The sequence below is a fragment of the Falco cherrug genome, chromosome 11, assembly GCF_023634085.1.
Source record: "Falco cherrug isolate bFalChe1 chromosome 11, bFalChe1.pri, whole genome shotgun sequence".
In the NCBI taxonomy this organism is placed as follows: domain Eukaryota; kingdom Metazoa; phylum Chordata; class Aves; order Falconiformes; family Falconidae; genus Falco; species Falco cherrug.
The window spans coordinates 22,002,939-22,023,134 of NC_073707.1; the positions used below are offsets into that span (position 1 = coordinate 22,002,939).

General features: G+C 55.0%; 2 protein-coding genes across 3 annotated transcripts; both read right to left on the reverse strand.

The window, feature by feature from the left end:
- Positions 1-2,325: 2,325 nt before the first annotated feature.
- Positions 2,326-4,799, reverse strand: LOC102058915 (receptor-transporting protein 3-like). 2 transcript variants are annotated; one of them, XM_027811904.2, is made up of 2 exons: positions 4,373-4,799; positions 2,326-3,222 (listed from the first exon to the last, which is right to left on the reverse strand). In XM_027811904.2, the coding sequence occupies exons 1-2, from the start codon at positions 4,516-4,518 to the stop codon at positions 2,622-2,624; spliced, it is 747 nt and encodes a 248-aa protein (XP_027667705.2). In that variant the 5' UTR covers positions 4,519-4,799; the 3' UTR covers positions 2,326-2,621. The 2 variants fall into 2 exon arrangements, with proteins under 2 accessions (XP_027667705.2, XP_027667706.2); XM_027811905.2 differs by having other exon boundaries at positions 4,429-4,524.
- A 9,013-nt stretch (positions 4,800-13,812) lies between these two features.
- Positions 13,813-19,834, reverse strand: PDCD1 (programmed cell death 1). Its single transcript, XM_027811907.2, has 5 exons — positions 19,563-19,834; positions 17,311-17,643; positions 16,127-16,282; positions 15,486-15,520; positions 13,813-14,674 (listed from the first exon to the last, which is right to left on the reverse strand). The coding sequence occupies exons 1-5, from the start codon at positions 19,669-19,671 to the stop codon at positions 14,456-14,458; spliced, it is 852 nt and encodes a 283-aa protein (XP_027667708.1). The 5' UTR covers positions 19,672-19,834; the 3' UTR covers positions 13,813-14,455.
- Positions 19,835-20,196: the final 362 nt, after the last annotated feature.

The window sequence follows — 20,196 nt, forward strand, 5'->3', positions numbered from 1 at the left end:
ATGAAAGAGAGGAGAGAGAAAAAGCAAAACCAAGGCATGGTCCCCCGAGCATTAAACCATCATCTGCAGGATCTGAGCCTAGAAAGCTCCTGGGCAAGTTAAAAAATGTTGCTGCTCTATAATAGATAAATACAGACTCTCCTCTGCCTCCCATCAGTAGTTCTGCCGGGAAATCCCTGACACAACCCAGCCCTCGCCTCCTGCTCACCAAGCCGAGGTGTTGCTAGTGCCAAGCCCTTGTGCCCCACAGCCGCTGCAGCTGGCTGCAGGGAGGGCTGGGAACAAGCAGCAGAGGAGAAAAGTGAGAGCAGCCACAGCAGGCTTTGCATTTTCTGGCACCTCACAACCTGCCAGAGTGGTGAGAGCTTCTCTCCAGGAAGACAGGCGCAGAGACAGCAATTTATCAGTCTGGCTGCAGTGAAAGGCCAGCAAAATGTCCCTGGGTAAGATTTGCCCTTCCCTGGCTGCGCATGAGTGTCAGGCATGAGCTGAGAGCTGGCTGCAGCAGAGCACAACCTCAGAGAGACCAGAGGGACAGCCAGGACCTGACCAGGAGCCTTAGGGAGAGAGAGCATCCTTCATCCCTCAGCCATCTTCCCTGGGATGGTCTTGCTGTCCCCATACCAGTTGGGGGTCTGGCCACTGCTTACCATCTCTAGGGGTTGAGCTGAGCTGGAAGGTCTTGCTGTGGGCTCCAAAAGTGCCAAGAACCAGGAAAAGCAGCACTTTGAGGGCAGTTTGCTAAGAAACAAGTGGAAGATGGGCACAACTGCATGTTGAGGAGGAGTATCCTGGAAGGACCCCAAAAATGAGGCCATGATTGAGAAGCCCATGTATGTACGGGTGCTTCTGAGTAATGGGGAGGGGACGAAGGGGCTGCATGATGGAGGGTACATGCATGCACAGCACAAGGATACAGGCCAGCAGCCATAGGGAGGGGACCAGGGAAAAAAGCAGCGTATGCGTTTAAGGCCATGGGTGCAGACGGTATTGCAGGGGAGCAAGGGATGGCTCTGCCCATGTAAAAGAGAAGAGAAGCCCAAGCAAGAAAATAAAGACCCCTGCAGGGATGTGGTCTCCACCAGAGCTGGCTTCCCAGGCAGAGGGAGGGAGTTCCCCCTCAGCAGCTGGGTGGCTAAGGAGGCTGCAGACAGCCAGACGTGATGACTGGGGCTGGGAAAACCTCAGCATGGGAAGAAGAGGGCTACGGGTGTTGGCAGCAAGAAATTTGGCCCTGTCTTTGCTTCATGACTTAATGCCGGCAGGGAGAGGGCAGGCTGCTCCCAGCGCGGGGAGAGCTGCAGGCAGGGAGGGAAGTTGGTCCAGGCTGCAGGATCAGCCTCCTCCTCCCCAGCAGAGCCACTCAGCCCTGGCTGCCCCAAGCAAGGAGACACCTCCTCCAGAAAGATCCATTCAGATACAAGACTCCTTGGGTCTCAAGCACTCCTGCAGCCACCATTCCCCTGCCAAAAATGCTCAGGACATCATTGGTATTCACTCCAAGGGGTCAGGTCATGCTCACTCCCCTTCCTGGGGAAGTCCCTGATGATGGCACCACGCTGGTCCCCAGCCCTGCTGCCATGGCACCACTGTCACCCCAGCAGAGCTGGGGACCAGGAGGGGTGTGAGGCCCCTTGCTTTGCATCATGTGTGCTTCTCTAGTGCTCTGAGATTGGAAAATCGCAGTGAGACACCAGTTCACCCACCGACCAGGACGGTATCCATGCAGGATGTGGTTTGGGAGGGCCACACTACGGGGAAACAGCTGGGCACAGGGATGGGGAGGAGGGCATCCCCCATCTGGGGAATGCTGGCCCATCCAAGTGGTGGTGGGTCACTGGTCCCAGTACTTCCAGGTGCAGTGCCAGAGATCTCACAGCTCCACCTGCTGGCTCCACGGGCCGGCCTGCAGAGGCTGCGGGAAGGGAAGGCACTGGGGAAGGGGGAGAATCGGTGGGATAAGCAGGACAGAGCACTTAAGAAACAAAATCCACATAGCCCCTGGATCACACAGCGTTTTCGTGTTATTTTGATTTTTTCAACCTAGCTGCAGGGCAGACGCTGCTGTACACAGCTCATAGGAGGCAGTGCCAGTGTCCACCAGCTCCTGGTAACTTTGCTGCAAACCTCCAGCTCTGGGTGCCCCTCAGCTGCTTTGGGTGCCCAGTCCCCTCAAGGCCAAAGGCAGGGGAGAATGGGCATGTGCGTCCCTGGAAGCTGAGCCCAGGTGGTCGATACAGCCAGCCCCCAGATTCCCTCTGAGCTGTACACACATACCTAGAAAAGGTTTTGGAGAAATTAAATAGCACAAATGCACCCTTGAGCTGAGAAGAAAGGGCTTGTTTTATTCTTGCAAGTACACTCATACTTTGCATGGGGAAGCTGAGGGTCATCCTCATGAAGAATATGTCCTGTAAGAAACCATCAGACCCACCAGGCTCCCCAAGGCTGTGGGATGAGGTACCTGGCTGAGGTACCCCGATGTATCCCCATGCCCCCAGGAGCCAGGGAAGCCCTGCCATGCCATGAGCAAGGGCTGATCTTGGGTACCCAATTTTCCAGTCACTCCATCAGCTCCCCTAGGCATCACCCCAGTTCCTCTTCGTGATCCCCAGCTCCCATTACTTAAAGGTGAAATAAAGCAGGATGAAGAAGAGCACTGCCAAAACACAGAGCAAAGAGCTGCCGATGCAGCAGCAGCAACGTTTCCAGGGGAAACTGTTCTTAAAGGGAGAGGGATGGTGGCTTGGAGAGGGATGGTGGCTTGGAGAGGGACGGTGGCTTGGGGTTGCATCGGGTCTCATGCCCTGGCATTTTGGGGTGCGATGTGTCTTGGCCTTGCTTGCACCCATCAGAGACTCCCGGGCATCTGACGCTGGAGCCGGCCATGACTTGCTGCAAACGCCAAGCTGGCAGCCCTCACAGTGGGTGCTGTCGTGTGGCCCCGCCACCGCTACATCCACCATGACTTCCAGGAGGTCAGAGGGCTGGATGGGAATGTGGTAGAAGTACTCGAGGATCTTTAGCACCAGGTTGTGCAGAAGCATTTCCACAGGCTCCAGGCTGAATTCGGGCTCCTGCAGCCGGGGGTTGGGACACCGCCTGCATGCCTGGCGAAAGATCCGCATCAACACCATGCCCCAGCCCTGGCACCGGCACATGTGGAACAGGATGTGCACTTTGGCTGAAGACCACTCATGAAAGCACTGGGAGCACTGAAACCTGCCAGGGCACAGAAGAGGTCAGCTCATCCTAGGCTCCCTGTTCTGAGCCAGTGTCTTCCCACACAGTCAGTAAGGACCAGGGCAGCCAAGGCTGATGGATTAACTTCACTCATGCAAGCTTTACACCAAACTGTCCTCCCATTAGCAGCATGACGCCAGTCTGGGGAATTCAACACAGATGGGAGCTCAGGGATGGTACCAGCATTAAAGATTTTAGGAGACAGGCTGCCTGTTGAGACCACCCTGGTCCCCTTTCCCAGTGCATCCCAGACCCACTGCTAGGAGCAAGGGTCCTTGTGATGGGAAGCATCAGGCCCAAGGTCTATCTGGGGCTCTAGCCCCTCACCCATGCTGGCTTATCACAGCTCAGCGGAAAGCCAACATCAAGCCCCAAGCCGGGGAAATCAAAAAAAGAAGAAAAATAAAAGGAAGGTGTGGGTGGAGGCTGCAGGGCAGGTGAGGAGAAGTCTTGAGAAGTTGAAAGGTGTGTAACCCATCACTCTTCATCTTGCACAATTGGGGGGTGGGGTGGGTGGGAGGGGGTAGGCCAGGGGCAGGGGGCAGCTGACAGCCAAGGTGTCCATTTGCCGCCACCCAGGCAGGGTGTCTGGTCAATGCTCAGGGTCCTGCCCACAGTGGAAATTGTAGGGAGGGGGCCTCTCACCAACAATGCCGAGCCACAGCCTCTCTCTGCCCCAGGATCCCTCAGCCTGGTGCAGATGCAGGCACTGCTAAGGCATTGCCCCTTGTCCCAGCAGACAGCAGCTCTCCTCTCATCCTCTGGCTGCAAACCCAGAGGATTTGGCTCTAGTGCAATATAACTGCCCCTGCTTGCTGGAGGAGCAGTTTGCACCTTGACACCAACATGGAGAAATTCTGGCCAAATACCAGCTGCCCTTTGGAGCTGCAGCACTTCCCTCCCCTCCAATTATCATGGGGTTTTTCTAGTTTGGCAATAACCCACCAAACAAAACAAAACATTTGGAACAAAATGGGAAAACCCCTCCCAGCCTCACCCACCTCCAAACCGCCCCTTTCATGTCAAAAGCTATTTCCTACAAGCAAACTTTGAGAAAGGGAAAGGTCCACGTGGCAGCCCACTGTCCCCTGTCCTGTTCCTGACAGGGACTGAGCCAGCAGTCCCCTACCTCCCAGGAGCACGGCGTTGCACAAACTCCTTCCAGCCAGGCTTGAGGGCATGCACCTGCAGGGTATCATCCTCTTGAAGAGTCCATGGCTCTTTCAAGTGAAAATCTGCAATCTTTGCTGCAAAAATGTCATGCCAGGTCTTCATGGTTCCACCTGGAGCTGGGGAAGAGGCAGTCACCAAGCTTGCAGGTCAGGCTTGCAGCTTCTGAGTGCTAATACATGTGTGCAATTGGCTTTTCCCTGAACTTTTCCTCTTTGCACAACGCCTTCGTGCTTGGAAAGGGGAACCTTTGTTCCTGCATGAACAGCACCGCCCCATTCCGATCCCTGTGGCAACAGGTTCTGCTGGCGCTGCACCAGGTCCTGGCCAGGTGAAATGTCCCGCAAAGCAAGGACTAAATGGGTTTCCCCAAGCTCCATGCATGAGCCCCCAAGCCTGCTGAAGCCATGCTCTCATGATGCTGCTCTGTCCATAGGCTAAGAGGTTGGAAACAAACGCCCTTGCCTGGCTTCCAGTGCCCATCACTGCCACGGCAGTGGGGGCGAAGTGGCAGAGGTTATGCTGAGTGTAAGAATAACGGAAGCAAAACCCCACCAAAAACACAGGACTCAGCAGCTGATAAAGCCCCAGGTAGCCTTATCTCTCTCAATTGCTGCCACCAAGCACGGGCTGTTTTTAACTACTTTCAGCCAACTCAAGCAAAAAAAGGCCTGACATGAAACCGCAAGGTGGAAAGTCAGGGAGGACAGCACCGCATGTAAAACTGAAAGAGACGATGTGTGCTCTGAGCTGAGAGCACCCAGGAAAGATATAAACAGCGGGGCCAGCGCTGCCTGCAGCCCTCTGCCCCCCAGCTCAGCCCTCTCCGGCTGTGCAGGTCCCCCAGTACCTTCCATGGAGAGTGATGCAGGGCAGGAAGCAGGTTAGATAAGATGCCAAATGATAACTGGTCTTGAGTTGAAGGAAGATCTGCAGCTTGGTAAGGCAAGCTCAGCTTGCCATGGAAATTGAGAGCAGCCCTGCAGAGAAGGACTTGGGGGCACTGATGGATGAAGAGCTGGACGTGAGCAGCAATATGCATTCCCAGCCCAGAAGGCCAGCTGTATCCTGGGCTGCATCAAAAGAAGCGTGCTCGAGGGAGGTGATTCTCCCCCTCTGCTCTGCTCTGGTGAGACCCCACCTACAGTACTGTGTTCATTCTGGAGCCCTCAGTGCAGGAAAGACATGGACCTGTTGGAGTGGGTGCAGAGGAGGGCCACAAAAATGGTCAGAGGGATGGAACACCTATGAGGAAAGGCTGCGAGAGCTGGGGTTGTTCAGCCTGGAGAAAAGAAGGCTCTGGGGAGACCTTATAGCAGCCTTTCGGTTCTTAAAGGGGACTTACAAGAAAGATGGGGACAAACTTTTCAGCAGGGTCTGTAGTAATAGGACAAGGGGTAACGGTTTTAAACTAAAAGAGATTTAGACTAAGATATAAGGAAGAAACTTTTTATTATGAGGGTGGTGAAACACTGGAACAGGTTGCCCAGAGAGGTGGTAGGTGCCCCACCTCTGGAAACATTCAAGGTCAGGTTGGATGGGGCTCTGAGCAACTTGATCTAGTTGAAGATGGCCCTGATCATGGCAGGGGGGCTGGACTAGATGACCTTTAAAAGTCCCTTTCAACCCAAACTATTCCATGATTCTATGATTTTATAAAACCATCTCATCCAGCATGAAGCTTTCAGAGGAGATCATCCCATTCACAGAGAAGGCACAAAACTCCCCAAAACGCCTAGCCTTGGACAAAATGTGCCAGGTGGGTGCTGGGGGTGAAACCACCACAAAAAGTTATGGCAGGTCCTCATGTTGACTACCCAGAGCAGCACTCTGGTTCCCAGAAGCAGGGAGGGTTTAATGCAAAGATATACTAAAGCCTGCAGTAGGGCAGACCTCTGTTTAAAAAAAGAGCAGAAGTGTCTAGGAATCAGGCTTAAAATACTTCACATTGGCTTCAAATGAAGTATAACCCATGGCAGCTCTCCTGGCACGGTGGCTGCCAGCAGCAGATGACAGTGGTTGTGTGATCTTGAGAGGCACCAGCGTATCAGGCTCATTCTTTAGATCCCAAAAGGGATGCAAGTGACGTAGATAAGTCCCAGTAACCACAGGTTGGCAGGGAGCCTCTGATTTTGGCTTCTGGAAGGGAAAATCCAACACTTTCACAACATGTGCTGTCCCGCAAGAGTGGATGGAGGTGACAAGGTCCCAGGGCAGTGTCTGTGTTCAGCTTTGAGGTTCTTCCCAGCTTTGAGGTCATTCCACTCCTAATTATGCCTTGATGCTATGATCTGTAGCAGGGCTAGAAGGAAGGAAAGGAGGTTTCCTGGAAGCAGAGAGCCAAGCCAAGGTCTTCAAGATCCTTATGGAGAGCTAGCAAAGCCCTAACCTGTGCGTAGGACGTGAGTCACCCCCTTCCCAAGAGCCCTGCCACGGGGTCATGGGGTCCCACTTGGGCTGGGGCAGCAACCTACGAGCAGGATGGTGAAGGAGACATCATCCCACCAATGTTTCTGATGCTTACAGGTGGGGATCAGGGGGCATCCCTGGCTCAGTTCTGGTGCATGAGGAGGAAGAGAGGGAGCAGCAGATCTCCCTGGACCCCTCTCACCCCTTTCCCAGAGCATGGGGCCCCCAGCACTACAGAAGACCCTTTCGTGCATCCTGACACAGAGGGATCGCCAGGACTACAGATTTCCCAGTGCAGAAAGTGGGAGCTAAGCAGGAGCAGGGCTGGCCTCACAGCCAGCACCATGCAGTGCCTGGCAGCACTGTGACCCAGCAAGGCATGGGGAGCCACCAACAAACAGCAGGGTGACTGAGATGGGGCCATCCACCCTGCAACATCTTCCTGTCCCCTTGGAACCCTCTGTGTTAGGGGCTGAGATTTACCCTTGGGGGGTTAAATGCAGGGAAAACCTAAAAGTTTTGGCATCTCCCCTTTCCTTTAAGGGCAGCCATGCCATGTTAAACACCCCAAGCTATTCTGAGGAGGAGGAGCCCCCCAGGGTGGCATCCCTTTCTGCTGGAACTCTCATATTCACCCAAAAAAACCAATCACTTCCTCTGAGGGATCTGTGGTTTCAGCCCAGCAGTTCCTCCCCAAGGCTGCTGACATGGGGCAGAGGGATGCTCCCCACTCTGCCTGCCCCAGGGGGAAAAACGGTGCCCCTCAGGCACACTGCTGGGGGAGGGGGGTCTGGCAGCACCCCCGGCATGGGGACAGGGCCCTGCCTCCAAAACCCAGCTGTGATGGAAACCAGTTCCCCATGACATCATGGCAACACCACTCAAATCACAACTCGCTGTGTGCCGAGCCCTCACAGTCATCTCTGAGACAGAGCCCGGCGCTGGTCCCTCTATTAAAGCCTTTGACTTGCTTTTACTAAAGGGACTTTCCCAGATCCACCCACAGAGCTGAAACTTCTTTGACGTCCTGTTCCACTTCACTCACACCTCCTGGCACTGCCCAAGCACCTTGCACCAACCTGGAAACAGAAGCTGCTCCCACAGGTCCCCCCACAGCCTGGCCTCAGCAGGGACTGGGAATGAGCCCTGTCTTGGCCCCAGCACAGCCCCACTGGGCTGGCCAGCCCCTGCCAGGGACAGCCCCTGCCAGTCCTCTCCATCCCAGCATGCTGGTCATGGCTCCTCTGCAGGATGTGTAAAGGAGGCAAACACAAGGTTTAGGCTGGGGGGTAATTTCCCTGCCACTTTCACAGTCTGGAAGTATTTTTTAATTCAGCTCCCACCTCCGGGTGAGCCGCCCAGGCAAGAGGAGGAAGGTTTCCTGAAGTTCTCTCTCCTCCTCTCCATCTCTCACTGTATGTCAACCTCCCCGCCCCCACCCCCCACCCTCACTCCGCACAAGGACAAAGTGCCCACACTACCCATGAGGACCCTGCTTGTCCCTCTTGTGCCCCACCTCTGCTGGGACAGCCATCCCTTTTCTTTGGGATCACCCCATACCCAGGTGGCTCCATCCTGCCAGCAGTCCCCAGGAGGGGCAGAAAGGGACATTCAACCCCAGTCCCCAGGCAGGACCACAGAGCAGTGGGGACGCTGTGTCTGTGGGCATGCTTGACAGATGTGGGCTTGCAAGACAGATGGACTGCCATGTGAGCAACAGGACATAACCCTAAACACTTCTGTGCTTCACTGCTTGCTTCATACCAGGGCTTTTTTCCCACTATGAAGATCTCCCTCATCTTTTCCTGCACTAAACACACCCAATTCTTTTCCATCAGTCATTCTAACAGGGCATTTTTGCTCCTTTCTCCAGGTGAATTTGATTTCTAACCCTCCTCCCAGACAGTCCCTCCACCTTCCCTCAATAGCATATTGCCTTCATTTGAGCCATGCTTCCCCAGAAAACCCATTTGATGTGTCTGTCATCACCAACTATTGATAACGGCTCATGGGATATAGCTTCTTGGGTAGCCATCCACCCACAGTGACAGAATTTCCCATTTCCCTAATTTGCTTATGAGAATGTCATGTAAGGCAGCACAAAGATAGCATCGCTCCCACTTTCCCTGCAGTACCCAGCCTGTCACCCTAATGAAGAGAAAATGAGGTTGGTTTGACACAACATGTTCCTGCTAAATCTGTGTTCTCAGCCCCAGTGCTGCCCTCTCGGTGTTTACTGCTTAGTAGCCTTACTAATTTGTTCCAGCGGTTTTCTGGGTACAGAGGCAGGCTGACTCAGCTAGAGTTTCCTGGATCCTCTTTTTCCCCCCTTCCTTGAAGCAGATGGTGAATTTGGCATCCATATCCTCCTGGGACAGAGCTCCACACCAGTTCTCTGCACCCCTGTCTCCCTCCAGCCTTGACGCTGTTGATGGTGAGTGGTTGTCACCCCATCTCAGTGAAAGCCACCTCCTCTAGGGACAAGCAATGGAACATTCCCTTCCAGGCTGGACTGTCTTCATAGTTGAGCCCTTGGAGTAGAAAGGTTCACCTTTCCCAGGGCAGATTTGAGGCAGGGGGGATCAGGTCCTCTGGAAACAGGGATATGCCCAAGCTGCACTGTAGAGATGGGACATTGCGCCATTGCCCTGGACTTCTGGGATGGAGAGGGATGCTGAGCAGTAGGGAGAGATTTAAGGGAGAAGGTGAATGTGAAGATGTGGGCAGGTACCACCCCACATGGGTTTGGGCTCCCTGTTGTCTGGTGGGCCTCATGATGGTCCCTCCAGGCGTAAGGAGACAGCTCAGCCCCCTTTGACAAGGCTCTGCCCTGGTGCTATGGGTGGTGTGTTTGGTCTTGGGGGCAGTGGAGCGGGCAGGTCCAGGGCTCCTGCCTGGCCCTCTGAGCCCCCAAATGCCAGGATCTGGCCTGCCGGCACCCTCCTCGAGCAGCACATCCCACTAAAGAGAGGAAGAGCAAGAAGGAGAAACCCTGGAGCCAACTCAAAGCAAAACTAGAGAAAGCAAAATGAGGGCAGTAGGCGGAAACGCAGACATTCTGCAAGCCTACAGCAGGCTTGGTGAGCAGCAGGGCAAGGAGGTGGGACAGGACGGAGGAGATGCTGTGGGCCTGGACCCCTCAGGACACACCAGAGCTGTGCAAGCCAGCCATGGCTGGTGTCCAGGCAAACTGCCTAGCAGCCCATACCTCCCACCAACCATGGACCCACCAGCTCACCCCAGCCTGTCTCTTCCAGGATCAGCAGCCACTTTCCCAGTAAGTCAAGGCCATAGGAATGCTCCCACACCGTAGTGCCCAACAGACCAGTACCATTCATAGATCACCCCATTAACCCATGGGCCAAATAACCCACAACTGCCACTGCAGCACCTCCAGCCCAACCTCCCCCCAATCCAGACACAGCTCTGAGACCTCCCAGTGACCAGGACAGTGCTCGCTTGTAAGTGACCTTAATGCCACACATCCTGACCATCCCTTCTTCCCCCTGGCATCTGCACGTCCCGTTTTGCAGGAATGGTGCTTTGCTGCTCCATGGCATGGCTCTCCTCAAAGATGATGCTGCAAGCAGCAGGAGACTTCCTCTCCATCTTCATCTCCCTGTCCAGTTTTCTTGAGACCCAGTTTCTTGTCTCAGTTTCTTTAAGGGATGCTTGCTCACATGTTCCAAATCACCTTTATTCAAGGCTGGGGCATATAAAGAGCCAGGCTGACTTTCAAGCATCTGTAAGGGGATTTTGCTTGTTTGGGTATAGCTCAAGCATGCTGAAGTCACGCATCCAGCTTCCTGCAGATGCAGACAGGGACTGGTCCCAGCTCTCTGAAGTCTCCCAGCAGGATCTGGCCACTCGTTATCAGCAAGACCCCAGTGTAGGGCTGGGGCTGAGCTCTGTTTTCCGGACGTCTCAGCTGGCGTGAGGTCCCAGGGAGCTGACAAGGCATTTTGACACTGACAGTGGTGGCAGCAGCTCTTCAGGGGAGCACTGGGTGTCCGCCGTCGGAAGCGGTTGCTCTAACTGCCAGACCAGAGTGCACAGGAAATGCAGCAGTTTCGATGCCTGCAGCCACCCCCTCTGCTGCAGCTGGGTCCTGGCATAGCAGGAGCTGCAGTACACAGATGGGGTGGCTGGGGATGGGGGGCTGTATGTCTGCAGGGATGTGCTTGTATTTGGCACCCAGTAGCTGTGTGAATCTGGGGGTGTGCTCACTGGGGACTCGTGTGCACATTTGTGCGTTCATGCACATGAGTGTGCATGGCCAGGCTGGTGATGCTTGCTCTGGGATGATACAAGGAAAAAACTTGGACCTCCCCCTAGTTTGGCTGCTGTGCACTGCACTTGTGAGCACAAAACATGGGGGAAGGAGCTGTCGGGAGCATCCTCCATCACTCGTAACACGATGCTGGTAGGAATTAGTTGGGCAGACCCAAACCTACACCCTGTCGTCTCTGGCCTTTCAGGAGTCATTTCCAGGCACGTCCTGAAAGCCTAGAAGAGTCAGGTCCACAAGCTATTTAATTTCATAGGACCTTATTCTCCCACTGCACTACTTACATGCACTGCTGTAAGCCTCACCTTTCCCAAAATGGGATGCTGATGACCCGGCTGGAGCCCTTTTCTTTTTCTGGCGGTGGCCAGTGGTTCTGAGGCATGAGGGTTAGCCTCAGAAGCTGTGATGCCTCAGAAAGCAAGATCAAAAAACAGGTAGGGTCTGTCTAACCACTCTGCAGTAAACCTGCTCTCCACAGCCTAAACCAGAGACCACCGAAACCCTGCCACCCACACCCCCTTCAGTACCAACAAAGTAGCTGTGGCAGAAAAGGGTGTACCCCAAAACCATACCAGAGCCATCGCAGCCAAGCCTCTTCTTGGTGCAAGCAGGGAAAGCCAAAGGGCTTGAGGGTGTTAGCTCAGCACCCACCCCCTCCCCCCCCCAGAAAACCTGATGCAAACCTTAGCATCATAGGTGGAAATGAGTTTGCTGATGTCTCTGCTTTATTCGGAGCGGAGAAAAGGGTCATAAACCTGCCAGCTGGTATGGGTGCAGTGGTGAGCAAAATCAGGAGGGGTGTGATATGGAGAGAGGGGCAGGGGAAGGAGGGATGTGGGATGGTGGAGCTGGGAAAGCCAAAACTGGGGACTTCTCAGGATGGGAGGTAAATCAGCTTCCTCCAAAATCTGTGCAGCGACTCCCGGAAAACTGAGTTACTATCACCAGACTGGAGGGAAAGTAAGAACCACAGGTGGCTGCTCTCCTGGCTTGAATGGAAAGAAAGATCAGCTCTTTCACATGAACACACTCAGCTCCCCACCCCCAAGCAGAATGCTGGGGGGGTGGGGGTGGGGGGGTGCTGACACCTATCTCAGGGCACTGCTTGGTTTGGGAATGCTCAGCTGGGGGCTTGAAACCTGCACTCCACCCAGAGCTCACCCCAGCCCTGTTTCTGCTCTGGTCAGCGCTACCAGTGCCATGCCCAGCACAGGAGTTGGGCCACTCAGGTCTCTGCCAGTGCTGGGCACCCTGCCCTCCGAACAGGGATGGGAGATGGTGCCTGGCAGCCTGGAGCATCCCCACCACTCACCCCATGCATCCCCAGGCCCTAACCTTGCTCCCTGCACAGGGCAGGACTGCAGCCAGGCTGCTGGGGGGCCAGCAGGGCACAGTCACTGCCATGGGCTGGATGTTCTCCCACCTCAAATGGCAACAGGAGATGCTTTTGCTACACCCCTGACCCACCAGATGGCTTGGGAGCCTCCAGATGGCTGCAGACCACCATCCTTCAAAAGGGGAAAGCATCCAGCTCCGACTGCTTCTGGAGGAGCCATGGCTGCAGCCAGGGTGTGCAGGAAGGGCTGAAGACCTGGCACCTCCACTGCCCGAGAGGCAGGGTGGAAAACTCAAAGCAGGGCCCACCCTCTTGCCGGCATCGCATCTGACAGGAAAGCCAAAAGCAAAACTGCTGACTGAGCTCCTGCTTCTTGCCCACTGTGGCTGACTCCTGCCTTGGCTTTCCGGGCGAGCCAAGCCCAGCCAGCCACAGGTGGTCTCTGCTGGAGCCACCAGGGCAAGGAGCAGGGCTGCTGCTTGCAAAAAGCCCCAATGGGCTGAGCTGTGCATTGGCATCAGTGAATGTTGTGGGAGACAGGGCACTGCCCATGGTGACTACCAGGAGCCTTCAGCAGCACTGGTAACAGCAGGGTCACCACAGCCACTGTCCTGCCCTGAGGAAGGGTGAAAGCCATACCAGATGGATGTTCATCCCACCTGGTCTCCTCTGCAGGTTTCTTAGGGACCTTTCACCCCCCCACAGGGGACAAACTGTGGGGTGTGACATGCCTCACCCCTTCCCCCAGCACCTGGGCTGGCTCCCACAAGGCTGCACTAGTTTTACTGGGGGTAAGGGAGAAAGAAACCTCCTGACAGCGGCACTGAAGCATGAGATGCTAGTGACTCTCCTCCAATTCCACTGGGTTTCATGGTCTCCCAGCAGGTCTCAGATGCCTCCAAAGCCACTCCTTCCTAGGGCTTCTCCCCTCTGATGCCATTGTCGCTCCTTTCCATTCTGGTTTCTGGCAGGTAGCACAGCCCCAGCACCACTTTCAAGAGAGAATGGAAGTTTGGAGCCAGAAAGCTTCACAGAGCACCGTAAAGTTGTTTGCCACAGCTCATGTCAGCCAGGCTCCTGGCACAGCAGGGATGTTCATCCCCAGTGGGCTGGGCAACCACCCTGAGATAAACCTGATAAAGGAAGACTTGGTTTGCTGCTGCACCGGGGTGACCAGCTCAGACAGGGGCGAGAGGAAGAAGAGCAGTGGCTTCTCTATTAACAGCAGCTTCGCAGCAGAATGGCTTGCGTATCACACAGAGGCCCAGGAACCACAACAGATGCTGCCGCCTCCCAGCTCTTGCCTGCACACTGCCAAGAGCCGTTATTTGCCTGCCCACGCACTTGCCATCACAAGTCAAACTCCCCAGATATGAAACTCTTTATTCACCCCTATGACCAGATCCATCTCCCACCTGTGAAGAGAGGGCCACAGGGGTAGGCTTCTCCTCTTGCAGGGGAGGAAAGTACCTGGAGACAGAAGGAAAACCAGCCACCCACTTCCCAAGGGCTTCTTTAAATAGCTGTACATAAGGCAGTCTCTGCTCCGGGTGAGGAGAAGCCATCAGCAGCATCTCCCAGGACACACTCCAGTGCCAGCCTCTGGTGTTTTCTCCCACAGTCATGCTTTACCAGCTGGGTCAGACCTGGGTGAGGGAGGCAGCATAGACACTGCTGAGATCCCCGAGCGGAGGTAGAAAACTGAGGTATGATGTAAATCACCTTTGGGACAGACTTACTGGCATTGCTGCTCTGTCCTACCCAATCTTCCCTGCCCTGAGGAAGATGCGGCACACAGTCCAGTGGGGATCTTCCTCATCCCGTGGTACCCACCCCACAGCTGCGATCCTACCATGGGCAGCACTGTCCGATAGCAACTCCAGCAGCAGTGCCTCTATCACTCTAGTCCTGGCACAATGGATTTTTCTTAACTCCAAACTGTGGTGGGAGCAAGGGGCCATGGCAGTCTGTCCATGCCTGCAGTCCCCAGTAGGGAGAGACCCCAGCCCTCAGCAGGGCTGTGACTGCAGCTGCCAAGTCCTCTCATTCTGGTGTTTCTTTCCCCGCTCTGGTGTGACAGGTTTCTCCTCTGGGAAGACAATGGTGGCATATTCAGTCTGGTCAGCCAACTGTGTCTCGGGGGGCAGCTGGCTGCACTGGTCCCACTGAAACTCCAGCACACCATAGTCCACAGTGGACACAGACACCACAGGGGGCTTCTCTTCCTTCTGCAAGGAAACCCCATCAGGTTGATTCATCATCTGGAGGTACCCACCATCCCCAGCACAAGCTCCCTTTTTACAGCAAGTGCTGAAAGATCCCAGGAGGGCAAGAGTGATACAAAGCAGAAGGACTCACAGGCCTGGGATAGCATTTGCCCAGAGAAACCAGACCACGAGCCTTGTCACTGCCAAAGCCATGTGGGTCTCAGCCCTCTGCCTCTGCAGGCAGGCTGGGCTCCCTCCCTGCCCAGCCGTGGAAGGCAGTTGTGCTAGGAGTGCTTCTCCCACCTCTCCATTGGGCTCTGATTGCACAGTGTGTGCAAGGAGAGCCTGGAGCCAAGTTTGCTCAGCCCAGAGAGTGAACAGCAAAGGGGGACCTACTCAGTGCCTTCAGGTACCTAATAGAGCTGGAGAAAAGATGGAGCCAGACTCCTCCAAGTGGTGCGTAGCAAAAGCAAGAGAGGAAACAGGCACTAGCTGCAGCAAAATAAATTTTAGTTTAATATGTTGGGAGAACATTTCCTCCCATTTTCTGCAGCAACACAACCCACTGTCAAAGATAACCCCACTTTGAGCAAGGGCTGGACTAGAGAGACCCTATCCTATCTCAGGCAGCTTTTTTGATTTTGTGATGGGGCTGTGGCAGGTGCAGAAAAACTGTTGCAGCTGAGCAGAAAAGATCAAGCACATCAGACAAGACAGGAGAAGCGAGCAGCTTGTGAAGGGCTGATAAAGGAAGGCCCTGCACCTTCCACACCCCAACGATGCCACAATGCTCCCCTGCAGCACAGCAGGGTGTCAGAGACTGAAAACTCACCGCTGGCGTGTTTTCACTTGGTGGTTTCTGCACATCTGCAAAGTAACACATTTGGTTAGAAGATACTTGCATGCCACAACAATGTGAGTGGCTGGGGCTGACCCAGCCTCCACATCCTAGGAGAGGACTGGACACCACAAGCATTGCACCATGCTTCCTCCTTCTCCAGTCAAGTTCTAACACCCTGAGCATTACAAGGACAAGTCAACCAGCCCACAGTCTAGGGTTTAATTGGGATTAGTGGGATGCAATTTCTCAGGGGGTCCCCATGGCATGGCTGAGGCCATGACCAGTACTGTGGCAGGAAGGCGATGAGGTGCTCTGAAGGTGCCCAGGCAAGGTGCATGGGAGGGACTTGCTACACTAACAAGCAGTGCAGAGCCACAGCATGTGGTCTGGGGGCTCCACAAAGGGTAAGCAGGTCCCAAAGCACCCTTCTCCCCTAAGCATGGAGATATCTGTCCCATGGGGATATGCCACAGCTGAGTTCAGCATGTTGAACCAGCCCATGTACCCCAGGGAGCTGCAGGTATCTAGCTGCCCCCAGGCCCCAGCTGGGTTTCCTGGATGTGCATCACCCACCAGGTCCCCTGGCAGACCCCAGCCTCTCAGCCCAGCACAGCCCCTGCAGGTAATCATACCTCCTCTCCTGTATGTGACTGTGAGGTAGCCAAACATCAGCAGCACAACCACGCCAGCCAGCAGCAGGATGCCCAGGAGCACAGCCTTGATGTGGTCTGGGGGGTTGCCTTCCTCCATCTCAGGCTCATCAGTAGCATTTGTATTCTCAGGGGCTGCTGCAATAGCCATGGAAAAGAGGGGGAACAAAACAGCAGGTCAGGAATGTAAAACGGCCTCTATAGTCCTTGTGAAAGGCAACAGGAGAACATGGGGGCTGTCCCCAGAAAGGGCTCAGTCTCAGACAAGCTGCCCCAGCCCCATCATCCCTCTAGGAGCCCTGAATTTGGGCTGACACAGGGAACATTTTGGTTATGTCCCATTCCTTCCCATTGCAGGTGGTGAGGATGATCCCACACCACAGAGCTGGGGTGCAGGGGGCCGGGGCACCACTCTGCACCCACAGGCAGTGCTGCAGCATGACCCCATGGAGGACATGGCTTCCCCAAGCCTCCTCACAGCTTCCACATCCTGGGGCCAGCACAGCATCAGCTCACATCGGGAAGAGATGTTGTGAAAGACAGTGACTTCTGCAGTGTTTTTCCTTTTCCTTCAGCTCTGCAAAGCCCCCAGTGCTGTCAAGCAAGGCCATGGTAGATCTTGCTGTGATATCTCAGTCCCCCACACCATAGGGCTATGAGACCCTCCCAGGATATGGTTTTACAGCCACAGTATCTACACCAACACCGGCTGTTCAAGGGGTCTGAGCACTAGTTGTCACCCCAAACACAATCCCTGTCCCCAGTGGAGTAGTTCAGGGGTGAACGTGGCTCCCTGTGCTGGTCTCCTGCCCCCATCTGTGAGTGAAAGCAGCTCCCTGCATTAGTCTCCTGCCTCCATCCATGGGTAAGGGCTCACTCCTCCCCACAGCATCACTGGGGACACAGCCCCAGCAGAATGGAGACCTCCTGCCTCAGGATCAGATCCAGCTGCAATGTGGATGGGGGACAGCTTGCGTCCCTGGGCCTCAACCCTGCATGCAAAGGAGCAGGGAAAGAGCAGAGCTGTGCTCTTCTGGCCCACACCAGGTCCTCCCCCAGCAGGGTGCTGCCTGCCTTTTGCCCTGGCACTGCAGTGTGTTTGGAAGCCATAGCACCATGGGAGGACAACAAAGACCTGTCTCCATCAGCTCAGCCCCCAGGCTGACCTGTGACCACCAGGTGGGACCGGTTGCTCTCCATCACTTTATCAGGTTCAAAGAAAGTGATCAGTCCACAGTAGTAGGAGCCTGAGTCATTCTGGTGGAGGTTCAGGATCTCAATCTTGAAGGCAGGATTGTGGTTGGTGAGCACATACTTCTCTGTCTTTGTCTGGTGGTTGTTCCGGCTGATCTCAGCAATTTTTTGGCCTTGACTGTGGTTCATCTCCTTGTACCAGTTGAGGCTGTACTCTGAGCCAGAGTCATTCTCCATGGAGATATTGCAGAAGAAGGTGGCTGAGCTGCCTGCAGGGCAAGTTAACACTGCTGGGAAGAAGGTCACTGTTTGGGAAAGAAGAAACAAGAAACAGACAAGGTTACAGTGGGCACAGGTCTCGGAAACAGCCGTACCCCCTCACGCAGGAACCAGGGATGCAAGACTAGTCCTCAGCATCACTCTGGATCACAGGGAGGTGCATCAGCCCATGTCTCTCCCCTGCTGCCAGCCAGAGGGGAATCTGCAGGGGTGGTAACTGTAACGTGAAGTAGTTGCAGTACAGCAAGTTGTGCTCTGGACTGAGCAACCAAGAACACCTGTACTGGAGAAAACTGACTTTAGGGGTTGTATTATTAAAATACAGCATAGATTTCAAAGTGTCTGAGTCATCCTTCCTCCAGATGATGCTTCCCCTAAAGCATCTGAGTCCTGGGCCAGGGCAGCACTCCACAGTGCAGCCCATCGTGTGCCTGGCCACCTGCTGGGCTGCTCCATGCTGGGAGCATAGAGTGGGCAGGGGCTGTCCAGGACACAGTATTTATCATTTCCAGCCTAAGACCATCTGACAGGGCAGAGCGACCTGCAGGTTACTCACCAGCTGCCTGTCCCCACCTGGCACCTACCCTGGGGGTCCTGGCAGTGTTTGCCAGGCTGCTCCCAGCCCAGAGGGAAGTTGGCCATGGCTGAAGCCCTCTCGGCTCTTAGCAGCAGCCCTGCTGCTTCACCACATTTCCCTGCCTGTGATCCCTGTGGGTTCACACACACCCAGCAGCAGAGATGCTGCAGACAGGGCCAGGCTCACAAAGTCCTAGCTCAGCCAGCCCCATCCAGCAGGATGAGGCAGCTGCTGCTTTAACTTTTTTCCAGAGAAATAAAAAACAGGAAGAAGCATTTTTCACATGCGTTATCTGACCAAGCAATTCAAACTGCCAGTACTTTGAAAAGTCCCTGCTGTTAAGAAATTCATCTTCCCTTTTCAGATATCACCACCAATAGCAGCCCTAGGGCTTGCAGGCAAGGGTTAGAAAGTCCCTCCTGTCCCTCCAGCACTAGCCTGAAGCTGTAAGACCAGGACCTCATCATCACCAACCAGAAAAGGAACCCAGATGAAAAGATAAAAGATTAGATGGAAGACTGGGCTGAGAAATGAGGGATGAGACTGAACACAAGGAGGGAGAGAGGGAAGTGCCCCAGTTCCCATGGGCAGCACTGGCTGCAACAGTGCCCACATGGAGAGATGTAATTTTTGCAGTGCTCTGGGTTTCTTCTGTTTAACAGGAAACATTTGGCAGGCTCTGGGCTTTGCTTCCTACCCAGTGCCAGCAATAAACGGAGCACTTTGAGAACTCCTGGAAGAAAAGGTTAGGTCTGTATGTTTCCCCATACCTTCCCAGCAGCAGAAGTAACACCTGCTCCAAAGGACACCCAGCCCTGCGATCCTCAGTGCCGAAAATACACAAAGGCACCAAAGAAAGAGCCGGTCTGGGAGGAAAGGCAGACACAGCTGCCTCAGGGCTCTCGCTCGCTCTGCCCAGACTCACTCCTTCCCCTCCACCTCCCCTTCTGCCCCAAGGGTCACCCCAAGCAAAACCACAGGCAGGACCCTGGCTCCATCAGGGTCAAGTCCAAACCAGGAGGTGCAGCCCGAGGCTGTAAGAGCCAGAGCAGAAAACCCCAGACCCTGAATGGCACTGGCAAATCCAGAGGCTCAACACCAAACTCCATCTGAGGCCACTGCCCACAACACTGCTCCGGTGCCAGCACTGCGGGCTATGGACCTGTCCCCTTCTCCATCCTTTAACACCATTTCTGCCCTGAGCTTCCTCATTTCCCTTGCTTCAGCCACGTGTACACAAAAGCTTTTGTTTTCTGCCTTCTTGATGCCAGAGCTATTTTTAACTACAAAGCCCCCAGCCCTTAGACATTTTCCACCAGCTGCAAATGACATGGGCCATGCCAGTGAGCACACCGCCCTGGTACCTACCCTGGCGGCACCCAGCCAGCACAGGGCCGCAGCAGAGCACGACAGCGCAGATGCCAGTCAGGGCCACCTCCATGCTGCCCCACGTTGTCTTCAAGGCACTCGGAGCCATGGCGAGCCAGTCTGTGCCCTGCCCGGGGAAGGTGCCCAGTGCCGTGCAGCCCCCAGCTCGCTCCGTGCTTCCTCCCCAGCAGCGGCGGCTCTGTCTCCGCTGCACGCAGCAGGGGCTGGGGTGGAGATGAAACGTGCCCGTCTCTGCCCCATAGGGAAACCCGGGCTGCCTCCCGCCCCCGGCTTCCTCGCCAGAGATCAGCTGAGCCCGGCCCGGCCTCTTCCCCTCCCCGTGCGCTCCCACGCAGGCACCCAGGGATGGGCACCTCAGAGCCCGCTCCTCATCCTGAGGAAAGCTCCCACGGATGGAGCAGGTAGGGACTACAGGGAACATCTTCAGCTCCAAGCCTGGCACGTAAGTAAAAGGGCTGTCCTGGGTTCCCAGGCACCCGTGGTTGCTCCCACTGCCACCAAAATACAGGAATAAAGCTCTTTACCACCACTGTAGCATTAAGAAGCAAGCATTATTTATTGTGGCACTGGATATGCGGGGGATCACTCCACCCAACGTGCATGCCCAACTATT

Excerpts from the sequence above, each read along its gene's own strand:
- LOC102058915 (XM_027811904.2), bottom strand. The coding sequence starts at position 4,518 with ATGAAGACCTGGCATGACATTTTTGCAGCAAAGATTGCAGATTTTCAC. Across the intron at positions 3,223-4,372 it reads CAACGCCGTGCTCCTGGGAG|GTTTCAGTGCTCCCAGTGCT; the intron begins GTAGGGGACTGC and ends GTGCCCTGGCAG.
- PDCD1 (XM_027811907.2), bottom strand. The coding sequence starts at position 19,671 with ATGGCTCCGAGTGCCTTGAAGACAACGTGGGGCAGCATGGAGGTGGCC. Across the intron at positions 17,644-19,562 it reads GCTGGCTGGGTGCCGCCAGG|TGACCTTCTTCCCAGCAGTG; the intron begins GTAGGTACCAGG and ends TTTCCCAAACAG. Across the intron at positions 14,675-15,485 it reads CAAGTGAAAACACGCCAGCG|AAGGAAGAGAAGCCCCCTGT; the intron begins GTGAGTTTTCAG and ends GTTTCCTTGCAG.